At 46.7% G+C, this 14,658-nt stretch overlaps 1 protein-coding gene across 1 annotated transcript in view; it reads left to right on the top strand.

The window, feature by feature from the left end:
• Tmem132d (transmembrane protein 132D) overlaps positions 1–14,360 on the top strand; it is a 611,289-nt gene extending 596,929 nt beyond the window's left edge. Inside the window, exons 6-9 of the mRNA XM_055606466.1 lie at positions 1,111–1,316; positions 4,079–4,352; positions 6,573–6,764; positions 10,994–14,360. Of these exons, the coding sequence (XP_055462441.1) occupies positions 1,111–1,316; positions 4,079–4,352; positions 6,573–6,764; positions 10,994–12,175 (1,854 nt within the window). The 3' untranslated portion in view covers positions 12,176–14,360. The remainder of the gene's footprint in view (positions 1–1,110; positions 1,317–4,078; positions 4,353–6,572; positions 6,765–10,993) is intronic.
• The last annotated feature ends 298 nt before the right edge of the window (positions 14,361–14,658 follow it).

Raw genomic sequence — 14,658 nt, 5'->3', positions numbered from 1 at the left:
TTTAAAGGAGTCACGTATTCAGCAGGAAGGCCCTAAGGGTTAAATTTATGAAGGACTCGGTTGCTCTAAAAATGAGTCTTATCAGCAACTTGTTACAATATCCTTCTTCCTTTCCCTCTCCTCCCTCCATCATTCTTTCCTCTTTCTTTCTTCCTTCCCTATTTCCTCATTCCTTCTCCAGCTTCATCTTTCTCCTTCTTGTCTCCCTCTCCCTCATCCCTTCCTCGCCCCCTCCCTTCTTTCTTCACTCCTTTCATCTCCTCTTGCCCAGCATCCCAACGCCTTTCTCTCTTCCAAGGACTCTGAAAATGTTCAACCTGAGTATAAACAGAAATAAAGAGAAAATTAAAGACTTAAATTAAAGACTCCCGGAACCCCTGAAGCAAGGCAAGCTCTATCCAGGCCGCAAATTATAATAAACCAGCCATCACTAGTCCTACTGGACAATGCAATCAGATTTAAGTACTTTTGCTATTGGCAGACATTGAAGATGACAAAGTCCTCCTTAGAGGAGCCCGGTGCCCATTTCTCTTCACACTTATTGATTGACTTCCCCATCCCGGCTGAGCCTCACAATAGCCCATCCTGTGTTTCCAGCATCCATGCTGCCTCTAAAGCAGATGAAAGCACTTTCACTAGAAAAGCCTTTGTGATCTTTGCACAACCTACTCATTTCTGTCTGCTTTCTTTAACACCCCTTTGAGTGTTAAAAGTAGATATCTTTTTTTGTCCTTTAAGATGGAAAGTATGAGCTCTAGGCTGAAATGGCACCTGTGAGGGGGCAGGGAAAAACAGAGGGACAGAGAGTCTTGTCCCTTTCCCTTCAACATGGGTGTCGAGAGTCATCATTGTCCCTTGGTCTTGGGTTTGTTGTGTGTGAAATGCTGCCTCCTGTGTGGTCCTGAGGCTGACATGATACTTGGGGTAAGGTTAGCATCCATCCCTGACCTGTATCATACCCGGCGGTTAGTGCCTACAGGTTTCTCACAGCTGCCTTCCTCTCTCTGGGACTCTCAAACACGGTGCTGTCCTGTTCCCTGGACCATGGACTGTGATGAAGCTCACCTCCCCTCTCCACGCTTCTCTCCCTCCTCCCCTCCCCGACCCCAGGTTTCTGACAGATGCGACTATGTCTTTGTCAATGGGAAGGAAATGAAGGGCAAGGTGAATGTGATAGTCAGCTTCACCTACCAGCACCTGAGCAGCCCCCTGGAGATGACAGTGTGGGTGCCACGGCTACCCCTGCAGATTGAGGTTTCAGACATGGAGCTGAACCAGATCAAGGGCTGGCGGGTCCCCGTTGTCTCCAACAAAAGGTAGGTGTGTATGAGCACATAAGTGCTTGTGTGCATCCGTGCATGCGTGTATACATTGTGCATTGGGCATCCATGACAGAAAGTCATGTCCACTGTGGTCAGATGGAGGAGGGAAGCAGACAGGTAGCTAGCTACAGGCAAGAGTAGATGTGAGGGTTCAGGTGCCAAGAATCTGCCTCATGGGCAACTAGACTCCAGTCACAAGCCCCAGCTAGAGAAAGGACGAGCTTGGAGAAGGGGTCATGTTGATGAGGCTCAGGCTGAGAACTGACTTTACGAAGAAGCAAGCTGCAGGTGCCATTCATGCACCTGAGCAGACGTTCTAAACTCCAGGCACTGGTGAGGTGAAGTCTGAGGCTTGTCTGCCATAGTACACCTGTCACACCCTCAGGTGAAGCTAGGTAGAGAGGCAAGCCACCTATCATCCATCAGAAAGCCAGATGAGAACTGGGAGGAGGAGAAGTCATGATGTTCAGGCTCTCCTTTCTGAATGTCACTGCAGGGACCCCTGTGCATATGTTCAAGCACTGGAAATAGAGTAAGATGTTCAAGTGTCAGAGTAAGTAAGCTTGTGCCCTGACACATAAGAAAAGACTCCTGTAGGTTATGACATAGCGGAGGATTCGAACTGGTTATCACTTGAGAAGACCTTGATAGTCTTCACTTTTGAAGTTCACCCCTCTAGTTTTGTGACCTCTGGAAGAGGCTATAGCTTAGAGAGGAAAGTGGTGGGTACAATGGACAGAAGAAGGATGGTCCTTAGAAATATTTCTTTAGAGAACTGGGTTGCCAGGGACTGGGATAAATGGTGGGGCAGGTGCTTCAGCTGCTGCTGCGGCTGCTGCTGCTGCTGCTGCTGCTGCTGATGATGATGATGATGATGTTGACTCTGATGCTGATCTTGATGCTGATGCTGTGATGGCAGAGAACTGGCCAGGTCTGGTGGAATGCCCATCTCAGATACTACCATAGCTGATGGGCTTACCTAGGGCTATGAGCTCTCTGAGAAGCGGACAGCTGACATATTAATGGGGGCTGAGACGATGTTGGGAATGAGCCAGTGTAGACAAGATATCAGACAGTAGGGAACAGCCAACATCTGTCTGTTTAAAGTCACGTGTTCCTGTCTGTCTTAATTATGGTATCTCACCAATTTCAAGGTAAACACCTCTTTCTGGTGCTTGCCTAGAACATATTGCCAGTCTCCACAACCCTGTAATATTACCTACATATTTCTGTGTGTTCTGGTTAGCCTGGATTGTTAGGTTGACACAGCCAAGAGTACTCTACTGAGGAATTGCCTAGATTGAGCTGGTCTATGTGAATGTTAATAGGGAATTGTCTTATTAATCACTCACTCTGGGCATCACCATGTACTAAACAAGTGGCCATGGGCTATAGAAGCAAGCTATCTAAGCATGAGTCAGGAAGCCAGCAAACAGCATCCTCCATGGTTCTTATCTTCAAGTTCTCACTTGAGTTCCTGCCCCAATTTCCCTCAATGATGGATTCTGACCTGAAAGTATAACCCAAATAAACCCTTTCCTCCCCAAGTTGCTTTTGGTCAGAGTGTTTTATCAAAGCAACAGAAAGGAAACCGGAACACTGCATGATGCCAAGCCTTAATCTAAAACTCAGTATGGCTTGAAGACTGATGTGTTCAGTCTCTCAGATCTGTGCAGGAGCATCCAGATGTGGCTTAATGAAGTCCTGGGAGCTGAGGTCTCAAAGGCTACTGCCTGCCAGTGAGGCTGGCACCTTGTCTGGTGACTCCTGCAGAGAAGGCTCATTCAGGCATTGTCCACACGGCTCAGCTCCTCGCTAGCTGCAGATCAGTGGAGAAAAGGTACCTGCCAGGTGGATGTCTCCCTAGGACAGCTCAGAACACAGCAAGTTGCTTCATCAGAGCCAGTGAGAGAAGTCACAGAAGACTACAAACCACACTGTCACTACCTTTAAACCCAATCCTATAGGCAGGCATGATAGCATACATCTCTAATTCCAGCCCTTGGGAAGCTGAGGCATGAGCACTGTAGCCTGGGCTACACAGTGGGACCTTGTTTTAAGAAAAACAAAAGGTCTTATAAACTCATCCATCCAGCAAACATTAACTGAATAAAAGTCTTCAAGGAGCCTTTGATCCTTGATATATACTGGCAGGTAAAGGTTGTTGGGAAGGGAGAAACATTGTCTTCAGTGTTTTAGCCACTGACAAAGTTCCCAGGCTTCTACAAATAGCCTCTCACACTTGATCCTGTAAGCAATCCTAGTGAAACTCATTGGTTCACCTCCAAAACAAGAAAAGACACAAAAGTAGATGGGCTGGCTAATAAGAGAAAGGGAATCAGTAAGAATGGGAGGGGATGAGAGAAAGGATAATGGTGGGGAAGAATGTGCTCAAAATACATCATGCACATGTATGAAAATGTCATAATGAAACCCATTATTATATATCATTAATACAGGTTAATAAAATGTTAATGATTGGAGGGGCTATTTAATCACTTTGGAATTGAGTTTTAAAATGCAATCTGTACTTAACAAGAGGGGGAAGTACAGTGGTACAGAGTAAATGCCAGGGGGTGGGGGCCTTTGGAAAGCTCTTAAGCACCTGTCATACCTCTCCATCCTGTCCAATTAGAACTCTTGGCACACTGGTGGTTAAACACCCAAATCTTCAGTGTATGCCTAAGCCTTGGTCAAGCTGGAACAATTTGGAGGTAGACTCGTGGAGCCCTCAACAAACAGGTATCTTTTGACAGGCCAGCTCGAGACAGTGAGGAAGAGGATGATGACGAGAAGAGGGGCCGAGGATGCACCCTGCAGTACCAGCATGCCATGGTTCGAGTCCTGACCCAATTTGTGGCCGAGGCGCCTGATCCCGGGGGACATTTGGCCTACCTGCTGGGCTCTGACTGGCAGGTGGACATCACAGAGCTGATAACTGACTTCATGCAGGTGGAGGAGCCCAGGATTGCTAAGCTGCAAGGAGGGCAGGTCCTGACTGGCCAGGAGCTGGGCATGACCACCATTCAGGTGAGGCATTGGCAAAGTTGGACAGGGATTTCTGCACTCCTGCTGTGTCAGGTGAACCTCTCAACCATCTGCCCAGAACACTCTCCTTGGAGCTCGAGTTAGTGAAATCACATAGGACATAGTTTGAATGTGATATAGAACAAGGACCCTGAGACACCTCACCCAATACATAGGAGAAACAACGATTCACCTCTCTTTGGTCATGTCCCCTAAGCTGTAGAACTTTGAGAAGCAAAGACCTAGAAAGAAATTTACCCTTACTGGATCACAAGCCCTAGCCAGCTCCTACATACCAACCATTGGTCACCTGAGCTTTTTATCCCTCCACGACTCCTGAGAGTTGTCCCCTGACCTATACACACACAATAATAATGATGATGATGATGATGATGGTGATGATGATGATGATGATGCTAATGAAGAAGACGAAAAAGTAAATTTAATGTTGCTTTATATCAAGGAATTAGGAAGAAAATTAAAAGACAATGTCAACACCTGGGAGCCTGGAGGAGGGTTTGGCTTTAAACGTTCACTTTGAAAGATGATTCAAGTCCAAAGAGGAATTGTATGTTGACAAGGAAGAAAATGACTGTCTTCCTAGGCAGGAAGCATAGAGACTGTCAAGGACAGTCATCCAGTCCTGAGACCACTGTTAGTCCCACAGAGTTCCCGGGCGATAAACTTGCTCATTCACTTTTTTTCTGAAGACTTTCATCTCATTTCCATTCCCATTTGAATAGTCATGGACAGATAAACCAAAGGTGATGGGTGGATGGAACATGAGCTCTGGGGGACATAGGCACAGACCTAAGGGGGACTGCGGATGCATAGGGTGGGGAGAGCAGCCCTAGAACCTTCAAAAGCATGGCTGGGCATCCCTGGTCAGTAGGGGTGTGAAGAGAGAGTCAAGACTGGACTATCAACACCAGGTTGGACTCAGAAAGCGTCAGTGTCAGTGTGGGTGGTGCCATGTGAGGAAAGATGAGAGTTCAAGATTCCACTGGATCTCGTGGTCCCGTGTTTCTCAAAGTGTGGAACTGAAGCCTGATGTGTTGGTGAAAGCCTTTAATACCAGTTCTAGGAAAGTAGAGGCAGATGTCTGTGATTTCAAGACTAGTTTGGTCTACATAGCAAGTTTCAGAACAGTCAGGGTTAGACAGTGAGATCCCATCTTAAAAAAAAAAAAAACATAGAGAGAGAGATCCAACTGTGAAACTCAAGATCCCAGGGCAAGATAATATTTAGATGAGGAAGCCCTACTTTCTTTTTTTAAGATTTGTTTTTACTTATCTGTATTTTATATGTATGAGTATTTTCCCTGTATGTATGTCTGTGAACCACACACATGCATGGTGACCACAGAAGCCGTAAGGGTCTGTCATATCCCCTGGAACTGAAGTTATATATGGTTGTAATCCATCATGCGTGTGCTGGAAACTGAACCCAGGCTCTCTGCAAGAGAAGATAGTGGCAGCCAGGCATGGTGGTGCATGTGTTTAATCCCAGCACTCAGGGAGGCAGAGGCAGGTGGATCGCTGTGAGTTCAAGTCCAGCCTGGTCTACAAAACAAGTCCAGGATAGTGCAAGGCTACACAAAGAAACCCTGTCTTGAAAAACCAAGATAGAGAGGAAAAGGGAGAGAAAGAGAGAGAGAGAGAGAGAGAGAGAGAGAGAGAGAGAGGAGGGGGAGAGAAGCTAGTGCCCTTAACCACTGAGCTATCACTCCGGCCTCAAGAAACACTACTTTATAATTACATGCTGGCTTTCCCATGTGAGACAGAAATAAATATATAGTTATGGTGCCAAGTCATGGTTCTCTGGGGGACATAAAGCTGTTTGAAAGTTGAATAATTTTAAATAAGGATGCACTGGCAATAGCAGAGATGGCCTGTGCTGTGTACAGGAATCACCACATTCAAGGGAACGGTAACATCAATCTCCATTGCTAAAGATAAGAATGGAACACAGTGACAATTAGAGTTAGTGTGCCGGTATTTGAACTTGTGCCGGTAGGATGAACTTGTTCCCATGCTCTTCTATAGAAGCATTTTGCATCATTGCATTTCCATGACTAAGGCTTACTTTTAGAGGAGGCCTCCTTCTGCTCCCCTGGGCTCCTGCGAGCTCCCTGTCTCTGCATGCCCTCATTAATGATATGCGATGGCTGAAGTTCTGTGACCACATAGAGCTCCCCCCTTATCATGTTGGTTCTGCCTTCAGATCCTGTCCCCTCTGTCAGATGCCATTCTTGCCGAGAAGACAATCACTGTGCTGGATGAGAAGGTGACCATCACAGACCTTGGGGTCCAGCTGGTAACGGGGCTTTCACTGTCCCTGCAGCTCAGCCCTGGGAGCAACAGAGCCATTTTCGCCACTGCAGTGGCCCAGGAACTTCTGCAGAGGCCCAAGCAGGTAAGGAGGTGGAGTTTGAGACACGCATTTGCTGAGTGTTACCCAAGCTGAGGTCAGCACACACTACGTAAGGTCCATATGCCAGGTGGGTCAGCACACCGCAGAGCAGTCACACCAGATGATTGTCCCATTGTGAGGACCCTGCAGCAGGCAAAGGCTCTAACCAGGAGAGTCGCATACTCCAAACAGACACCACACGTCCTGTGCTTCTTGACTGCAAAGGATCTGCTAGCACATGCTCGAGAAGCCTCTTGCCTCCCAACTCCCTGACATGATGGGCAAGCACTGCAGGGGGTGACCGACAGCTGCTTAGAGTAAAAGCACTAGAGGATGCGCCCCTGTCCTCCACATGCCAGTGTGTTGGGGTGGGTACCTGGGTGGGTCACACTCTCCTCTGGTCCAAATTGCCCTGACTGGCATGCCAGCCTTACCCAGCAGTGGGAGGTAGGTAGAGGCAGGAGTAGACTCAGGATTACCACAGCCTGCATCCAGGTCCCAGCAGATTTGGAGGCTGATGACGTTGCCTCTCCTTGTTTCTCAGGCAGAAGTAGGGAACTGACAGGAGTCAGGAGTCTCTTTATTTGAAGCCAGTGTACTAACAGACTGCGTTATGCATTTGTGTTATTTGTTTTATGGATATGGATGTGTGTTGGGTTTCTACTGCTGTGAGAAGCACCATATCTAAAAGCAACTCCATGAGCTCATTTGGCTGACAGCTCACATTCAGAGCAGGAACTAAAGCAGAGGCCATGGAGGACTTCTGTTTACCGTCTCTTTCTTCATGGGTTACTCAGCCTGCTTTCTTCTACCATTGAGAGCTGGGCCCTCCCACACCAACTATTAATCAAGAAAATGCCCCATAGAATGGCCTACCATCCCCATCTGATGGAGGCATTTTTCTCAAGTGAAGTTGCCTCTTCCCAGATGAATCTAGCTTGTGTCAAGCTGACAAAAGTTCAACCGATGTAGGACCTATGTCTGTAGATGCGTCAGTCTGTGTGTCTTATATGTGCTCATGTATGTGTCCGCCTGTGGGCAAATGTGTATCTTATGTAGTGTATTGTCTGTTATCATACATTTTTGTGTTGTACATGTGTGTGTCTATGTACCTGTGTAAGCATACCGTGTGCCCGGTGTATGGATGGATCGATCTTCTTCATGTGTCCTGTGCTGTGTGTCTCATTGGTTGTATGCATGTTTGTGTAGACACCTGCATGTGTCCTGTGTACTCTGGGTTTGGATGTGTGTGTAGCATATATAGCTTGTGTTGTGTGTGAGTCTACTCTGATGTGTGCAGTTGTATAATGTTGAGTGAACTGACACAGAGGTTTTTGTACAGTGGATTTTGTACAGATAGTCTGTGCTTACCTGCCTCTACGGAGGTGGACAGACATTATTCCTTAGATGGAACATAGAGAATGAGGTGAACTTTACAACAATCGGTTCTTTCTGCATGGGGAAAATGTCCATTGAACCCACAGAGGGACTTTTCTGGAAGCTTCTCTACCCATCAGAAACCCTCCTCCACAGTTACCCTCGGCTGGGAAGGTTGCCAGACTCAGGCTTCCTTGAAGCCCCAGGAATCAGCAGAGACTGACCATACTCACAGCAGGAAGAAGACAGAGCCCAAGACACCACCTTGAACCTTCTATCTTCCAGCTAGACCTGTACCTCAACTTTCCCTCTCAGGTGCTAGCAGTCATTGATACCTGATAGCATAGTCTTATGTGAGAGATTTGGGATTAGGAAAAAAAAATGAGAGTTAGTATTCCTAGTAACAGATATGAACTCTTGGCAAAAATCAAGCCTCCTTTTGTCTAGAAGGACGGACACCAGCCTGCAAAGTGCAGATAGGAAGGGTGAGAGATAAGCTTTCCTCTTAGCTCAGTGGATGATAAAATCAGACCACAACCAGTTAGGAATTCAAAAGTGATAAGACGGAGCCAGAAAAGAGCTAATCCATCCCTGAAATGTAGAGTATCGCCTGCTCCCCTAAGGGTAGCTCTGGGAGTGGTTGCATGGTCCTCGATCCCCTCATAGAGCTTGGTTCTGACCTGACAACTTCAAAAAGCCGGGCATCCAAAGACAGCCTCTGCTGAGACTTCCTGGCACAATAGAGTAAGCTGGTGGGTCAGCGCTGGGTCCTGTGGCTTTTGTACTTCATCCTGGCCAATTTCCCACATAGCAGTTCAGGCCAACAGCTAACAAAAGGATGGTGTGGAAGCCACCAACCACCTTTGTTTCTTGCTTTGTTTCTTCCAAGCTAAGCACCATCCATGAAACATTTACTTCGGTCACCAGTGAGGGCTATTAAAAAAAGAAAATAGAATATGTTTGTGGGATATTTCTATTCTAAAGCAAGTTGTATGCTAAAATAGTACTATGTAAAATTAGAATTTTTAAAATATTTTAAGGTAAACAGGAAAAATGTAAGAGAGTATGTAAATAAGAAAGGGCAACTGTGCTCCTAAATACAAGAAATTTGATGACCTCTAGGTATAGGTCATCAATAATCACATCTGCACAATCACATCAATAATCACATCTGATCAAAATATAATGAATCATCTTAAGTCTGTGTAATACTCTAGATACCAGCAGTATTTGAAAATTTTTATTTGTTTATAATAATAAAAACTTCAGCAACATTAAAAAAAACAAAACAAAACAAAAAAAGGAAACCCAATCAATAGGGCGGTGGCTAGAGGATGGGGGACTCTCCTGTCTGGAAGATCAGATCATCTGGTCCCTACTCTTTCCCTGAGATCTTATCACTTTTTTATGCACAGTACTTATACTGTGCATAAGTACTCATATCTTTCCTTATTTGTGAGCTAAAATGGTGTCAAAGGGGGCCTTACTCCTCAGTTTTACTTATGTTCCCACCATTCATCTTTTGTGCTAGTATCTCAGTCTGTCTTTCCTCTTTCAGATATAAAAAAGAGAGGGAGGGGGAAGGCATGACCCTAGTCAGTGATGCTCAGCTTAAGGGATATACATCATGGCAATCTCCTTTCTAACAGGCTGAGGCCAGCAAGCAACACATGGGTCTCTAGGGCCTGTTCCCCAGGCAGGACTTGAATTTATATGTCCTGGGAGATGGGGACAGGGCTTGGGATGAAGTAGCCTTTCCAGGGAACTTGAGGAGGCAGAAAGCAGTGGGCATGCCTATCCACTGACATATCCAAGATCAAAGGCTTTTCTTAAAATGAAGCCTATCCAACAAGCCACTGTACCGTGCTATGAGTGAATGGAGATGTCTAAGCACAAAGAGCAGAAAGCAAGAGATGGAGACACACAGAGACCTCAGCTGCAGGCTGCCTTTGGTTGCCAGGTTTCTTCCCATTTCTTGAAATGGAGGGTGGAAGAAATAGAGGCAAAGTCCCCTACTCTATCTAGCTGGTTTCACACATGCCTTAAGCCATCTCCAGATGAGCCCTCTCCAGATGAGCACAAGCCAGTTGTATCCCAGAGAAGGTAGGGTCAATGAAACCATGGCCCTCTCTGGCCCTGAGGGGTGTCTAGATCAATGCCTGCAATCTATGTTATGTGTGATAATGTGACTGGATGCTACAATGGGCTCAGATGGCATGATACCACATTTAATTTATACCTGTGACCCTCATGAAGGAGCCCACTCACCAGAAATACAGTTCAACAAGCCATTTAAAATTGTACAGAAGTGGATCCTGGGCTGTCTCTGAGACTGTTTGTCTTCTAAGAGATGAGAAAATAAGTCAACCTTAATTTGTTTTTGTTTTTTCTTGAGACTAGGCTACCCCAGAACTCATTACATAGTCAAGGATGACCCTCAACTACTTGCTGCCTCCATTTCCTGAGTACTGAAATTAGAGTTGTGAGCTACTAAACTTGGGTTAATGTGGTGCTAGGAATGGAACCCAGGGCTTCAAACTTTCTAAACATAAGCACTCCAGCAACTGAACTATGACCCCAACTTCAAATGCCTATCTTATTTTGGAAGGCTTACTCTGACCCTATTGGTTCTCCCCAACCCCTTGGTTATTTATGGGAATTCATATCCCTCCATGATCTATGGTAGGATGTCTCCTGGCTTTCTCTACATTTCCTAACTGGCTTCTTCTTAAAGCCACAGGAAAATTTTACTTACACACACACACACACACACACACACACACACACACACACACCCTGTGTGCCTGTTTGCTGAGCCCCCTGACAGATGTTGACACACTTCTCTTGCTCCACAGGAAGCAGCCATCAGCTGTTGGGTGCAGTTCAGTGATGGCTCTGTCACACCCTTGGACATCTATGATGAAAAGGACTTCTCCCTGACGGCCACATCCTTGGATGAAAAAGTTGTCTCCATCCTCCAGGACTCCAAATTCAAGTGGCCCATCATCGCTGCAGAAAATGAAGGACAGGGGGCTCTGGTGAAGGTGGAGATGTTGATCAGCGAATCTTGCCAGAAATCTAAGCGGAAGAGCATTCTGGCTGTGGGAACAGCCAACATCAAGGTTAAATTTGGACAAAATGATGCAAACCCCAACAGCAGTGAGAGCGGACACCTTGGGGCTGGGCTTCATGTGGAGAACGTCAATGACAGGAGGTCCAAAAAGCCTTTTCAGGAATGGGGGAGCCCTGAAGGGTCATATTACAGCAGCTCATCTATGGGGCTCATGGAAGGATGGGGCAGTACCACCAAGAGGCCAACTTTCCAGAAGAAGGAAGGCCAGGAAAGCCTGTTAGATGACATCATCCTCTCGCAGACCATGGCCACAGACCTCACCAGCTTCCCAGACCAGGTGGACCTCCCCAGGAGCAATGCGGGCCCTGAGGAGCATGACCCCGATCAGGCGGCCAAGGGGTTGAGTGACCTGGAAATTGGGATGTATGCTTTGCTGGGTGTCTTCTGCCTGGCCATCTTGGTGTTCTTAATTAATTGTGTGACTTTTGCCCTGAAATACAGGCACAAGCAGGTTCCCTTTGAGGAGCAAGAAGGTCTGAGTCATTCTCATGACTGGGTTGGGCTAAGCAACCGGACAGAGCTGTTGGGGAACCACATAAACTTTGCCTCCTCCCAAGAGGAGCAGATCACTGCCATTGACAGGGGTCTGGACTTTGAGGAGAGCAAACTTCTTCTCAGCTCAAATTCTCAGAGCAGCATCAATGGACAGCTGCTCAGATCCACAGGAGCCTTGCTCACAGACGAGAAAGAGCAGAAAAGCGAACCCCCTACATCCCCTACCTCCAAAAGGAAAAGAGTGACATTTTCTACGTTCTCTGCCATCTCCTCAGACGATGGGTGTCCTGCTGGGAACACCATGGCATTGAGTAATGAGGATGACATTAAGTGGGTCTGCCAGGCCCTGGACCCCGGGGAGTGCCCCGAGCCTCACAGTTGCATGGAGAGGCTACATGAGCACGTGTAATGGAGACACCAATGTTGTTCTTACCTTTCAGCCTTTAACCCACCTGGGTATGAGGAGCAGACATGTGCCCGGGGGAGAAGTGAGACAAGAGGACACCATAAGGGTGACACTGTCCATGGAGCCCTGGGAAATGATGTCCTCTTAGCTGAGGATGCCCAGAGTCAGTACCCGTGTACATGCCATAACTCAGGATGTTTGGTTAAACTTAAGAAGTTTATTGTGCATGGCAAGATGTTTTGAAACCTGGAACAAAGGTGCCTGTTTGAGGGTTTGCAGGGAAGAACTCTTTTCCCTTTAATCTAAGCAATCTGGTTTTTTTTTTTTTTATGTCAGATCCATGATGCTCTGATAGTCGCTACTTCAGACCATGAAAAAGAAAGAAAGAAAGAAAAAAAGCAAGGCTCAGGTTGAGCATGCATGGATCAGTGAGAAGAAGTGTGTCATCTGAGCAGAGCAGCAGAACTGACTCTGAGTGTGCTCACGGGCAGAGTCTAGCACTGAAGCTAGCTACAAGAAGCAGGGTATTGAGCTGGTAGTTTGCAAAGATGGGGTCAAAGTTGGCCAGGGATTATTGACAGGTCAAGGCAGAGGTAAACAGGGCAGAAAGCAAATTGGTAGATGAGTCCACAACTATCTTTGTAACTACATGTGAAGAAACACACACACACACACACACACACACACACACACACATCACTGAAGCAATTCAGAGAAGCCTCCTGTCTGTAGGACACTGGGTACAGACCACATGGCCCCTTTAACAAGTTCACAAATTTGAACTTGATCTCTATACTCCACTGACACCCTTTCTGCAGCCATTGGTTATTTGTGAGAGAAAAAGGGAAGACAATTTTCAGAATTTGTTCCCTGCCTCTCTTTACCCTGGGCTTTATGTCAGCTTCAGGTGATATTCTAAGGAGAAAGTCCCAGGGACATACATCCCTCTGAAGAGGATGATTTCCAGAGTGTAAGCAGGACTCGGGGTGGGTTACCCACCCCCTTCCCTGCTTTCCTAGAAACCATAGAGGGCTCTTTTGTGATGGGGTCTGCTGCCACTCATGTTGGGTCTCCTGTCTAAGAATTTACCATCAGGGTATTAAAACAGAGCAGGGTTCTGTTCAGAGCAGGTGGGCAGTTCTGAGCTGTAAGAGGTAAGTGACAAGAAGGTGGGCTTGTGCATGCTTGCACAGCATGAGAGAGATGATGGCTATGTGCAGGTGTGTGCATGTGTATAAATGTGTGTGTGGGGGCACATGTGTGCATAAAGTGGGTATGTGTGTATATGTGGAGGGTGTGCATGTGTCTGTGTGTGCGTGTTTGGGGGTGCATACCATTGCAAACCCAAAGTCATCCCAGAAAGGATTAGCATTGCTTCAAATCAAAATGATTGATCAATGTCTCTAAGATCCCTCAAAAGCTGAGCCTATGATGATGGCAGAGGAGGCATGATCAGGCGATCCCCACCCCAATCCCCGGCTCACTGTGAAGTGAGGATAGTGGGCTGAAAAGTAGCCATGACCTTGAAGGATGAAGGAGACTGGTCTCTATGTGTTTCTAACATCATCACCATTTCCCTTCTCTCCTGCCCTTCAGTTCAATCTCTCTCTGTCTCTCTCTCCCTCCCACTCCCTCTCCCTCCTTCCCCCATCTCTGCCTCTCCCTCTCCCCCTCTCCCTTTCTGTCTCTCTCTCTCTCTCTCTGGGTCTTTCTGTCTCCCTTGAACCCATCTCTCAGTTTTCTTTCCCATTATTTTCTGTCTTTATCACCTTGTCTCTTTCCTCATTCCCCCCACCTTACCCGTCTTATAGAACATCCCTGCCATATAAGAGAATCTCCCTAGAGGACTGTGAGTCCCACCACCTCCCCTTCCCCTCATGCCCTCTTCCCTCTGACTGTGGTGCTAATCCTTTCGTTCTGACAGCCAGCAAGCCACCCAGCTCCTGTCTCCCAGTAGACTCCCCTTGTTTGGGTGGATGGTGAAACTCTTGCCCCTTTTACCTCCATAATCCTTTGCTTTCAGTTGCCTCAGTTCTGACTTCTTCCCATTGTTACCCACGTGATGTTTCCCTGAACACTGCGGCAGATGCCTGCTCCTAAACCCCTCCAAGTGTAGAATGTATTGTAGATTGTAAGAATGTAATATATATTTATAAACTTACTGACTGTAAATATAAAACCTGCACTCTGCGGCTTTATGGCTGGCCTTTGTCTTTCTACACATTGACCCTCCCCCTTCCCAGGGCCCCAGCATCAACTGCAAATGGCTTTCCCAATGCTATGGCTTTTGGTAAATGAAAATGTAGATTAAGGATCCAGTGCAATCCAATTACATACACCCTGACATCCTGTAATGCTGCTCCCGGCATCGAGGGGATGTTGACACTTGATGACAGAGTGTACCGTGTGCTGAGTGTCTCTTTCAGGACCTGAAAGGCTTTGAAAATAAATCACATGTGTAATTCTCTCCTAAAAGCTTGCTGACA

Source organism: Psammomys obesus, unplaced genomic scaffold, assembly GCF_907164565.1.
Source record: "Psammomys obesus unplaced genomic scaffold, mPsaObe1.curated_primary_1811, whole genome shotgun sequence".
NCBI classification, from domain to species: Eukaryota; Metazoa; Chordata; class Mammalia; order Rodentia; family Muridae; genus Psammomys; species Psammomys obesus.
This window is presented reverse-complemented; position numbering and strand designations above follow the sequence as displayed.